This window comes from Rhipicephalus sanguineus, chromosome 1 (genome assembly GCF_013339695.2).
Source record: "Rhipicephalus sanguineus isolate Rsan-2018 chromosome 1, BIME_Rsan_1.4, whole genome shotgun sequence".
In the NCBI taxonomy this organism is placed as follows: domain Eukaryota; kingdom Metazoa; phylum Arthropoda; class Arachnida; order Ixodida; family Ixodidae; genus Rhipicephalus; species Rhipicephalus sanguineus.
The window spans coordinates 102,890,162-102,903,245 of NC_051176.1; the positions used below are offsets into that span (position 1 = coordinate 102,890,162).

The 13,084-nt window shown below is 44.8% G+C and overlaps 1 protein-coding gene across 10 annotated transcripts; it reads right to left on the bottom strand.

Annotated features, from left to right (window-relative positions):
• Nucleotides 1-9,991: 9,991 nt before the first annotated feature.
• Nucleotides 9,992-12,332, bottom strand: LOC119394803 (uncharacterized). 10 transcript variants are annotated; one of them, XM_049415476.1, is made up of 4 exons: nucleotides 12,109-12,332; nucleotides 10,689-10,962; nucleotides 10,599-10,616; nucleotides 9,992-10,562 (listed from the first exon to the last, which is right to left on the bottom strand). In XM_049415476.1, exons 1-4 carry the CDS (start codon nucleotides 12,118-12,120, stop codon nucleotides 10,009-10,011), a joined length of 858 nt encoding a protein of 285 aa, XP_049271433.1. In that variant the 5' UTR covers nucleotides 12,121-12,332; the 3' UTR covers nucleotides 9,992-10,008. The 10 variants fall into 10 exon arrangements, with proteins under 10 accessions (XP_049271433.1, XP_049271429.1, XP_049271430.1 ...); XM_049415472.1 differs by having other exon boundaries at nucleotides 10,599-10,652; XM_049415473.1 differs by having other exon boundaries at nucleotides 10,653-10,962.
• Between the last annotated feature and the right edge of the window lie 752 nt (nucleotides 12,333-13,084).

Consider the following 13,084-nt stretch of genomic DNA (forward strand, 5'->3'; position numbering starts at 1 on the left):
TATTCTTTGTCTCACCTGGCTGTCATGTGAGATCAACTGATTCCTTTCATGTAGTGGGTTTTTCCGAGAGAGCGATCTTATGTAACTTCTATGTATATAGGCTCGTGATAAGAAGACAGCGCTTGTAGGGGCGGTAGTGAACGCAAGAAAGGAGCCACTCCGCCGCTTTCAAATTCGGACTGGCTTATAAGGGCCCTTCCATAGATCAGCGATATGTTAGTTTCTATAAGTAATCGCATCTTTAGCACGTAACGAACACTAGTGTGGTTAATAACGCTATAGAATGGAAAGAAGCATCGATCAACAGTTCCGCCGCGCTCCTTTGTAATGCACTTTCTCATGTATTCCGAAAGTTGCGTAAAGTACTTTGAATGCAACGTCCATTCAAAACTTCTCTTACAACGCTACACATATCTTCGATTTCCGGTAGCGTTCCGGCTGCGTAGGTTCTGTGCGATTTATGGAAACCTCTCTTGCTTCGTGGGTCATTTCAGAATTTGCGCACTATCCATATTGTTTACTTGTTCAATATGTAGAGTCTTCATACTAAAATTTGATACCCATGAACTCGGCAGCTTTTCATCTACTGTGCCCCCAAAGTACTTCGGGTAGTGAACAGGAAACAGAAAAAGCAGAAGGCAGGGAGGTACCCTAGGGTAGCTAGGTACAGTGAACAAAAACACTTTAATGTCATTGCCGTCCTCAAGTAACCGAGTAACGCGCCCTTCTGAATTGTATCTGCGAACAATAAATCAAGATTCCTATGTGATGCAAGGTCAAATCTCTGGTTAATATATATTGATCATTCAAATGACAGTAAAAGAGCAGTCTTGTTCTATTATTTCTGTGATAGCTTTTCCAACGCGTAATTAACGTATAAAATAATTAACTATGGAGGAATAAAAAGGTCAGCATCTAGCGCCCCACACCAGACCCGGACCGAGTGACAACCGACAAAGACAGGCATTACCTTCGAACAGATTTATTTTCAAAGCGTCACACTCATATATATGGGGATAATTAAAAGCCTTCGCAACCGCATTTGCCACATTTGACGTCACATACGATGAACAGACAAAATAAAAGCCGATTAAAAACTACAGGATTAAAAGATGTTCTTTCTTATTGCCATTTCTGCCGAGTCGCTCACAGCTCGTGATTAAGAGAATTTATTTGTTTTTTAGTAACCTCTCTAATAGCAAACATGATATTTCATAATATAATGAATCCCAAAGTTGTTAGACAATGAGTCAATTTACACACAATGCTTCCATATGCATAAAAAAACAGCACTTGAAAAAGCGTGTACACAAATTAATCCACTCATCTTGTCTGCTATGGCGTATTACACGTGCGGAAGACATAGCAGTGTCATCTGCATTACCTAATGCGGCCCGTAATAGTCAAAGACGGTAAGCCAGCAGAAAAGCAACTCCGAGTCTTTCAGTTATCTTAAGTGTCCCTCAGCCATCAATAATCGTCCGAGCGGAATATTTTATGGAGGCCCTCATGGTCGCTTGCACGAGCTGTAGTATACCGGGTGCAATAGACGGGTAGGGGAAACGTCAAGGGGGCATATGACACCAGATCAAGCTGCTACGCGAAAGAGACAGTCCGCTTACACGCCATGCAAATGACGCATTCTGGTTTTCCTGCAAGGAGCAGCGAGTCGGTTGGATATCGCGGCACGTAAGGCCTGTCATCCATGCCATCTTGCAGCGTCTTCTGTTTGCTGAAAGAAAGCTCTAACCAACGCTTGAAATTTTGAGAGGCTACCAGGTATCAGAGCGTGTTGAATAACAGGCGAGAGGAAACCAATTAAAGAACAGCATAGTATTGAGACGATTTCGCCTTTATTTACTCCTGATTGTCCCAGAGCATAGACGCCGGACTAGCAGCAAGAATGACTGAGCAAAAATTTTACTTTGAGTTTTTCTACTTGCAAATGCTGGAATGAAACAAGCTCCGTATAACAACCCATGCTGTCCCAAATTTCTAGATTAATTTCGCCCACTCTTTGCCTAATGTTTACGATGACAAAACAGCATATTATTTATTTTTGTGCTTGCTGCTTACTTATCGTATAGGCTTCCGAAGGGTGCGGGGCACAAAATGCTTGTGCACCCATGTTTGAGCGCATAGTTTCAGAATTATTTGGAAGCAATCCGCTATGATGTATATCTGTATTTTGTGCGCGCGTGTACGACTTGTTCGCGGCGGCATCAACGGTATTGTTCTCGCGTCCCCGGTGCTTAAATAAACAGGTTTGCATTTTGTCAGCCTGTGGGTAGTAAACAAAATAATCAACTAAAGTAGGATAGGAAGGACGAATGATCATTGGATGACTGTGGTCTCCCAGCATGAAGATTATAGTAAAGAAACTGTTGCCACACTTCGTAACATCTGTGTCCCTTTCACACCGCTCTGTGCTAAATTATGCAGCGGAATTAGCTAATGGCATGTAAGCTGCTTCTTTCAGGGCTGACAAATGTTTTGTACTAACGAAAGGGCTGTCATGCAACCGTTAACTATTTGAAAGTGAACTTTGCTCGGACGATATGTCGTGCTGTGTTACTGCCGTGAATGGTACATTATTCAAACTTTCGGGGATAAAACGAAGACTGTCGGGATCAAGCAAATGGGCTTTCCATAAGCAGATTCAATGTACGTTGATTTCCACCAAATAGTGAAATTTTGAAACTTTTGGATTGTAAATTATGGCTGCGGTTGACTACCAACCTTTTCATCTAACTTCGTTACCTCAGCATCACTTTGAACCTGCTAGCACTTGTTGCATAAAAACCCCACAGAGCTTCGGTGTAGATGTTCATTTACCTTAATTCCAATATTTTCGTTTGCCTACTTCACACCAGCGCCACACAAGGAACTGGCTACAAGCAAGTCCTTTTCGCAATCGACGCATACGTTACCATGAAAGTATAGCTTCCGTGTCCGTGTTTGGTAATCCTTTGCAGGAAAAAAACGCGTGTGGAGCCAGTACGAAGATAATTGCTCCCTTAATGACTTGTCATTGAGAATACCATGCGGTAAAATAATTTCTTGGCAAGTGCTTCGAGCCCGCCTCCGAAGGAAATATTTCATTAAGGTGACGCAGTGCAGCCTGTTGAGTGTGGTAAATATTATTTGATATTTTCTGTCCTAGGTAACTTCAACATGATTTAGTTGCTGCAGTGGTTTTAAAAGCTTTGGAAGCTTTTAACAAGCACGTACAAGGAGCATGTGATAGAGCTCTACTGCTTTCGTTTTCGACCAGCAAAACAGAGGGCCATTCTTAGGGTCAGGGTTAATGGAGGCCTTCTTTTTACGTTTTTAAAATGTGATCTTAGAGTGATTTCTGTCTTATAATTTACCCAAGAAAATGAATGCAGGCAGAAAAGGTGAGCCTTTGTGAAGCAATCTTCTGTTTTACAGCTCATTTGGAAGTTTATTGACATTTAGGGATGAGTTACATTGTCTCGGTGCTCTTTAGTTGGGTTCATGGGATGTTCATTCTGCCTTTCTCAATTAAAATCCTTATAATAACCTACCACACTGTTTAAACAAACTTTGCATGTTTTCAAAGCTTACCAAAGTTTTTTTCAATATTACATAGGAACCTTGCCACGAAAGGATAGTCAGGGATAAAAAAAGGGTATCTTGTGTGGTCTTCCAGTGTCTGTATGCTCGTCGTGGCTAGCTCTTGGGTCGCGACACGGTCTATTATGGGCTGGGAGGCGATGTTGTTTGCCACCCGGTTAATGAGCCCTCGGGCTGCGCAGTCGGCGTCCTCGTTGCCCCGCAGGCCAGGGTACCCGGGGCACCCGACAATCTCATGGATCTCCTCGAGTGAGGGGCCTAAGATTCTAAAGACATGTGCGGGGAGTGTTCCGTTTAGGAAAAGCGGCAGGCCGCTTGCGAGTCCGTAAGAATGTGTGCAGATCGTTGTTTATACTTTTCGTCTCGGCGTCTCTGAGCTCGAGGGCGATTGCTGTTGCTGCCGCCATTGAGCTCGATAGGGGGCTGACGGAGGCAGGGCCACCAGTGTTCCTTGGTTTATAACTTCGAGAGCGTGTCTCGAGCCACGTCTCGACGAGAGGTACTGGCCCGGGTCCGTGTATTACGTATCTGGGCTGATGGAGTATTCACGGCTCAGCTTGTGGGCGCGCGCGGCTCCCCTTGCTTGGATGTATGTGGGGTGCATCTTGGAGATGGGCATGATGGACGTGACAATGATGCTTTCCCGAACGTAGTTGGGGAGCTGTCGCTTTTACTGTCCACAGTACTGTGGTGAAAGTGGTTAACCTTTGGAGGAACTTTTTCCTTGTAGTGGCGTGTTGAGGCATTCCCTCTAGGCTATGAGGGTGGCGTTGGCCAGTTTCTCGAAGGTGTTGTGGACTGCAGGGGCTAGCACTTTGTCTGTGCTCGTGCCATGGGGTAGTTGTAAGGCCGCCTTGTACGCGTCTCTTATGAATATGTCTATCCTCTCTGTCGCCGTTTTATGCACAGTCTGGTACAGTAGCGCTAACGTGATACGGATAACGACAAGAGCCAGCACCAGTCTTAATGTGTCGTTCTCAGTGAGACCTTAGTTGCTTCGCGTTATGCGGGCTATAAGGGGGAGCGATACTCTTGATTGTGTGACTCGGTTTTTCGAAGACAGTTTTGATGTCATTGCTCTCCTGGATGTGTATGCTCAGTATACGTACCGTCGAGACTGCCTAGGTCGGTTGACCCGCGATTGTGAGCTGGATCGAAAGTGCGCGAACTCTTGTTCTGGGTGGTAGGACTTGAAGGTAGTAGGACTTATGACGGGCACATCTCATGCCTGCTGCTTGCAGGTAAGTTTCGATGTGGTCTATGGCTACGTGTAGCGTGCCTTTTCTCGACCATGCGAGCCCTTGGTAGCCCAGTGGACGTTGTGGTCTGCGTATAAGGCACATCCAAGGACGATAACCCTTTCGAGTTGTAGGACGAATTTCCCAAGATCGATGTTGAATAAAAAACATCGGAGCCCTCTATTTCGGCATGCCTTACAATTTTACCACAGTTCTGGCACGTAAAACCCCAAATAATAATCACTAATTAATCACTTTTGTAAAAGTGAAGACTAGCCTGGTGTGACGTAAATATCTGTGCTACGGTTTTTCAAATTTTTCGGCATTGTTTGTCATATAATATATGAAATATCGAGGTCACTCAAACACTTAATGAAAATTCATTAATGAGGAGGTACTGCATCGTCAAGGAGTACTTGAAACACACACGTAATGCCGTGGCCAACATCTACAAAGACTCCGCACCTACTTTACTTCTCCGCAAGTGAGGCAGGATAATTCCGATCGAGAAACAGGTCAGGCAGGAAGGTTAGATCTCTCGATTGTTGTTCACTGCATGCTTAGATGAATTATTCGAACGATCATATTAGCAAGAAACAGGAATAAATATTAATGGAGAATATCTCAACAACCTACGGTTTGTAGATGACAGTGTGCTCTTCAGCAACGATGACGTCGAATGGCGAAAAATGATTGAAGACCTAAACGGAGAAAATATAGAACTATAGACCTCAAAATTAATATGTAGAACACAAAGGTAATGCTAAACAGCCTGGCGAAATATTAGTTTTCGGTTAGCAACCAGCCGCCAGAACCTCTGCAAAAATATATATCAAGGCCAATCACTAATCGAGGAGCCTACTCACCAAAATAAAATTGACCGGACAAGGATGGGCTCGAGTGCATACGGCAGATATTCCGACATCGTCACAGGCAGAAGTTCAGGCGAAGATGGAAGCATGAAGAGATGAAAAATTCGTGAACATGGGGCTTCGCTGGAGCCGCCTTTTCGACAAGCGGACTTGTCTTCTTTAAGGCTGCAAATCATGACAGGCAATTTACCACTGTCCCTGAAGTAACTAAAACTCACAAGGTTTCTCATGCTTCCGCCTAAGACAATTCGAAGGCGAAAGCCATCTTCTTCTTCTTTGTCGATGTATTGATTTTCCCCGCCCCCCTCCGATAGCTTTCTGCGCCCGACGAGGTTTTGCACTGCCTCTAGGATCGGAGGCATTGCACGCTTTCTGCACCTCACCTGGTTTCGCACTGCTTCGGTGATCGGCCCACCTTTGACAAAGCGACAAGGTCACGTGATGACGTCATTATGTGACGTCATAGTGAAGTTATGATAACGACACAAATTTGGCGATCTGTGACGTCTTGATGACGTCATATGGTAAAGTCATCACGTGATGATGATCTTTTTGCATCACTCGTGTTGACGCCGCCGACGTCGACGGTCAATTTTCGAGTTTGCTGAAGCATTTAAGGCTTTCGCCTTAAAAGCGTAGTCATTGCATATCGCTAGCACTAACATATAAGGCGGAAATTTGGAGAATAACAAAGAAACTGGAGAAAAAATTAAGGACCACGCAGCGTGCGATGGAACGGAAAGTTGTAGGCGAAACATTAAGAGATCGGAAGACGCAGATTGGGTCAAAAGACAAAGAGGCCTACCCGATATTCTAGTAGACTTCAAGGGAAAAAATGTACGTGCGTTGGCCAAATAATGCCTGGGAGAGACAACCGGTGCGCAGCTAGAGCAACAGAATGGATACCAAGGGATGTTAAACGCAGCCAAGGGTGGCAGACGCTTCTAGGTGCGGTGATAAAGTTAAGGATTTCGCAGGCATAAAATGGAATTACCTCGCGCAGCACAGGGTGAATTGTTGAATATCATTGGAAGATGCATTTCTTTTGCGATCGCATATAGCACACTGAACAACAGCAAGAAGAGCGTTATTCGAAGTTGGCACTCGTATCAGGTTTTAGTATCTGTTTTCGGCACACTTGGTGGTGAATCCATGGGCGAAATTTTCTTTTTGTACTATGATAATAATCGTATGAGTGAATACAGCAGACTTGGAATTCTTGGTAAATGAGACAAAAAAAAACATTAAGCCAACTTAGGTGGAGAAATTATTTATCTATATCTGCATTTTCATTCTACGGAAACAGGTTAATTTCTGTGGTAAAAATAGACAAAGTTTTCTTATGAATTTTTACCTTCGCGTCAGTGGAGTTATTCCAGTATGGCACCATAGATTTGGAAGCATTTCACTTACTGAGGTTTTTTTTCGGTGCCAAAATAGTCACTTCAACTTGATCGGCTTAGTTGGATTAGGGTGCACTGAAATGCATTGTTGTACATCTCTGCCACTAGACTAGACGTTAAGCTGTTTTTTTTTCTGTTTTTTTTTGCCTATGGAGTAGGCACTAGACGCTACTAAAGCCCCGCCACGGTGGTCTAGTGGTTATGGCGCTTGGCTGCTGACCCGAAGGTCACGGGATCGAATCCTGGCCGCGGCGGCTGCATTTTCGATGGAGGCGAAAATGTTTGAGGCCCGTGTACTTAGATTTAGCTGCACGTTAAAGAACCCCAGGTGGTCTAAATTTCCGGATCCCTCCACTACGGCGTTCTCATAATGAGATCGTGGTTTGGGATGTTAACCCCAGATATATTATTAGACGCTACGAAAATCTGTCACGACAAAACGAACTGCTGGAGGAACTGCACGACGGCATCGTCATCACGTCTTCGTTTTTGCTTTTCTTCTACCTTACCAAGTCTTACCTCATATAATCGTGCCAACTTTGTTACTGTGGAAGCATGATTTACTAACAATGCTTAATAAAATGCTCCTTACATAAATAACCATGACACATTTGGGCAAATGCTGAATAGTTCGCTTAGTTTCGCTTAAAATTTCTCTATTAGTCCTTTTGTCTACAGCATTGTAATATCCTTTGTATATTCGCGTGTTAAGTTATTGCCTGCATGATTGATGTCGTTTTTAATGTCTTATGTATCTGTTTCACTGTTACACCCCCCTCCCCATCTTCACTGTAACTCCCCTCCCTAAGTATCGCCGTTAAGGGCATTTATGGTATGTGAATAAAGACAAACCTGTGTATAAGTTTGCCTTCGTTGAGTATTTCCTATATGATCCGTCGGTCATGTCTTAAGGCCCTGATAATTTTAGCGTGACGTTTTCGCGAATATAATTTGCCACGACTGGCAAACTGTAGTTAACTATTTGAAACAAAAATCGTTTACAAGAGGATTATATATGGCCTGTAGACAACATGAATATTGATGACGTGTCTGAAGGCACATTAAAAACTCTATGCAGGTTATATAATTACACAGCGCATTTTTTCTTTTCTGCAAAATAGCTTGCCAACATGTTTAAATAGTTCCAAGCTGTAGTGCCTTTTTAGTTCCAAGCTGTAGTGCCATACATGCGGCGATGCTGCGACAAGTGCTCTGATTGTTCTTTAGTAAAGTTTGTCTTCTTCTTCTACTTCTTTTTATTCTTATTCTACGCTAACACATATTTTGTACGTATGCGATAGTCGCCCCAACAGAAAATACTTTGAGATAGAGAGGCAAGGGAAATAGAACTTAGTAATATTTGTATCTCGGCGTGTTGGTACGTATGCTTAGGAGGGAAATAAGAGCGCAAGCTAGCTAGAACACGGCCAAAAAAAGAGGACGGGACGAACGTGGTAGAGAGGCCTTGAGGAAACTATGAGCTCGTACGTATGTGATAGCGCCCAAAATTTTGATTGTGATGCTGCGAGTACTTTGGTTGCTGCATTACTTTGCATTCATTTATCTGCAGTTTTGTACTATATCTACCAAAAGCACTACACAAATATTAAAAGAGCCGTTTTCTATTGGCAGTTCGTCAGTGTAAATTTCTTTTTGAGTCACCGTGAATGTCAAACAGCAATTTCTGATGAAAACGTCAAATAATGAGCCGAAATACACAGTTCTTCGGTGATACTCGCACCAAAAAGGAAGACACTTATCAAAGACCATTTCTGTTTGTATTCGTCGTTCGCGCTACACTGCAATCAGTTATCGAACAGGAATGGTTGTAGTGTAATTATTATGCAGCAACGGTATTGTTGTCTTAAGCTTGATTCGCTTCTTTGCGCCAGAAGTTGGGGCAGTTTTACAGTACATGCTTATTGATATGCCCAAGCTGTTATTGCTGAATGGTGTAGACCTTGCCCCAAAACTGACAGTACTTTTCCAGACAATGTAACAGGAACTCCTGTAATCGTAGTGTCTAATATTCATTTCGTGTATCTAATATAGCTGTTTTAGAGGGGTTTTTACCAGGACCGTTGTATTGAAGTTAACGTGTGATTCTTGGGTGGCATTTCACTAGAATTCACACCGTAAGGATAGCGTTCAAACGCGGCGGCCACACGTAGGCGCAGTTCAGATATTGAGAAAACAATCTTTCTTTTATAGTAACATGACTCTTTATTGATGCAGGACAGCATTTCATAGGATGAACAAAACAACTAATTTATAAAAAAACTAGGTTTGACTAGCTATCACGCTATCACTTCACCGACATCTAAACGTAACATCTTGAAGCCGTTGTTTTCCAGCCGTTCAGCAACCATCTGAGTGTAAAGAGGGGCCTGCAGAGATAAGCAGCAATAGTAAGCCGGTGAAATCACTAGACACTCTTCGATCACGCTGAGAAAAGTAAAGAATGTCAATATATTAAAAGCCGCCTATCTTTTATCGGCCTGTGTATAGTTATTTGAGAACTTGTAAGAAAAGTTTGAAAGCGCTATAGGCAGAAGATAAGGCACTAAACGTGCAATTTTTCTAAGAAAATTACGTACTTAACACTTCATGAGGCCTTTCCATGTAAATGTATAAATTCTCAATTACTCCTCAGAAGGTCCATGTCTCATAGCATTGGCAACCTTGTGTCAAAGTTTATTTCCTCACAAGAAGACGAAGTTGTTGGCACATAAAAGGGCTGTAGTACTTTTTCCGCTAAGGAAGCTTACTCGTGTGTTCGCCAACATGGGACAGCGACATACATCTGTTCGTGCGAAATCAATAATAATGGTGAAAGTAAGAAAAAGTACCCAAACAGAGCATTACTTACACAAGAATCACAGGCGTTTCTTGTGGTGCTTAACCAGAGGCGACAACCTTGGTGCCAGAGCTGGAGCTCTGGGCTCCGGATCCACCGGCAGCCTTGTTGAACGAGCTACCGTGGCTTCCTTGGCCAGAAGCACGGTTGAAGCCCTCACTAGCGCTCTGGCCGAAGCTCTTGGAATCTCCGTATGAGGAACTGTGGCCATACTTGTTGCTGTCCGAGCCACCGACGTTGTATGCGAAGCTTCCCTGACCAGCCTTGTTTGCTCCTGCCTGGTTGTTGAATCCAGAGCCCTGCTTGAAGCCAGAGTAGCCCGAGGACGATCCGAAACCACCTCCGAGACCGACGCCGCCAACGCCAAGGCCTACTCCGGGGCTTGCCAGTGGAACGCCAGCTCCTCCGACTCCGAGACCAGCGCCGGCAGCCCCAGCACCGAGTCCAGCTCCTGATGCGAGTGCAGCGCCAGAGCCAACTCCGGCACCTGAGGCGAGTGCAGCGCCAGAGCCAACTCCGGCACCTGAGGCGAGTGCAGCGCCAGAGCCAAGTCCGGCGCCAGAGCCAAGTGCAGCGCCGGAAGCAAGTCCGGCACCTGAACCAAGGGCAGCGCCGGACGCAAGTCCGGCACCTGAGCCAAGGGCAGCACCTGAGGCAAGCCCAGCACCTGAGCCAAGTGCAGCACCTGATGCGAGTCCGGCGCCTGAGCCAAGTGCAGCACCTGAGGCAAGCCCAGCACCCGCGCCGACACCAGATCCATAGCCCGAGCCTGAGCTGTAGCTACCGCTGCTGTAACGGCTGCCTCCGCCGAGGCCGCTGCCGAAGCCGCCGCCGAGGCCGCCGCCTAGGCCCACGCCACCGACTCCAAGACCACCGGTGCAGGGGCAGCAGCCCCCCACTCCAGCTCCGAGGAGAGCGCCACGGCCCTCAACCTTCTCCTTCTTCTTGCCAGCGGCAGAGGCGACGGCGCAAAGCGCCAGCAGGGCGACAGCGCACTGTAGAGCGGTTAAGAACGTGCACATACGCTTTAAAGTTTTGTATCTTTGTGATTTCATCCAAAACGACCACTTTTAAGGGGCCATGTAAAACACAGAAATTTTTCCCTGAACGGAGATAAAAAAGCGTGTGATACACGTGATAAAGTAAAGACGAGTACGGAATGCCAGTTCTACATTGAAACCTTGTAAAAATATTCTTGTATTTTTACGTGCAACTCTTATTTAGCAAATAGTTCCCAATAGTGCAAAGAAAGTTATTGTCCTTCATGACCAAGCCGTATATCGAAACGTGCACACGTTTGAAGTTAATGAACACTTCCCTGTACCGCAATAATTCCTTATTAACTCAATGCAGGTGCGCTTTTGATAAACTCTGATCAAAGAAGTTCTTCCAAAAGATTGTCATCTACGGTGTCAGTTTTAAATAATACTTTGTAAACGACGGCGGAACATTATATATGCTTTATTTTTTCACATAAATATATGAGGAAAATGATTAGGAGGTATCTTTCGAAATGCGCCATTTATTTTTTCTAGGTGGTTCAAAACGTTTGTAAAAGTTTACGTTATTCCACTGACAAGGATTTATAGCAGAACGTAGAAGAATGCGTGTGGTTGCAAGAAAGCATACCGTGATTCTAAAGATAGGAACCATTGGAACCACGTGTACCCATGATAGCACACCGACTATTTTAACTATAATTCAATCGTGCAGATATCTGTATGTACGAGATAAGCAGACAAAACTATTGTGTTTTGACCATGATAACGATGGTATTCTGTGGTCCCAAACATGTTACAAATTTAAATAACTGCATGAGGCACGAATTTATTTTTTACTACATGTAGTACGTAGACGAAAGCTTCGATTTCAAGCTTGTAAAGGCTTTTTTGCTTTCTTTGAATCATAACTAATCGATGATAAACTGTATTCAAATTTGAAGCATCTGGCACCATGCTTGTTTCTGCTAAACATGGTTTCTAGCAGATATGCTAGAAGCCAGGTTGTGAGAAACGCCTCTCGCAGCATCTTTGAATGAAAACTACTTGCTCATATTTACCAGCAACAAAAACAATTTCAGTGAAGGATGGAAAGAACACTGTTTCAGCAAAAATCTCGCATGCAAAAGGCGTTGCACTCACCAGTGGCTTCATGGTGGTGATGGCTCTGAGAAGACTGGTGACGACTGGTGCCTGTAGGGCTGATGGGGACCAGATTTTATATGCATACGCCTTCCTTGTTGGGCACTGCAGTAGAAGGCGTGCCGGGTAGCTTTAGGCCCACGTGTACCCTTCGTCTTCCTAAGTCAGCCTCTTTCTTCTCATTACTTACCGCACAGGGCTCAAACCACTCTTTCCACTACTGTAATATCAGACCAGCGTGGTGCGCACATGCAGTCCACACAGGCGTTCGCAATCATAGGTGTCCTGAGATTTCGCCACACGATGGGCGCGTCCTGGAGGACGGAAACGTCTCGATCGTGTCGAAAAAGTTAACGCAAAAAGGAAGAAAAGATCCCGGAGGGAAGCGGACGTTAGAAGCCTCTTGCTGCCTGCTCGGCGAGACCGGCAGGACAGACGACGCTGTATGGCATCTACAGACAAAGGTGTCTGGCTGTGGCTCATAGCGATAAGTGCACTCGTGGCTTCCTCCACCGGGCTTATGGAAGCGCAGGAAGAGGAAGGCAGTCGCTATCTATCGACTCAACACCGTCCGGTTTGTATGCACGTGAGCTCGGTTAACGGCGACCATGCAAATTCCATTAGAAATCACGCTTGCGATGTATATCCTTACGCCCATTATGGAACTAATGTAAGACGTTGACAAAGTCTGTAACACCAGTACTGCTGTGATCACAGACCATTTGCATCAACATTCTCTGGAATGCGGGTCGCTGTCAATGTTTCCTCCAGTAGTTACTGGTATTCTTCATGTGTATCGTCATTATAGGCGCAATGAGGTGTTGCTACATTTAAAACGATACAGTATATAACAGAAAGTTTGCAGGTTTGCGCTTATTTGAGTTGTTAGGAAAGCCTGGCGCAGCCACCGAAATTGCTACGGATCATTTTAGAGCACAGCTCTTAGGCGCCCGTTCCTGCGTTGAGCGGCGTCGCC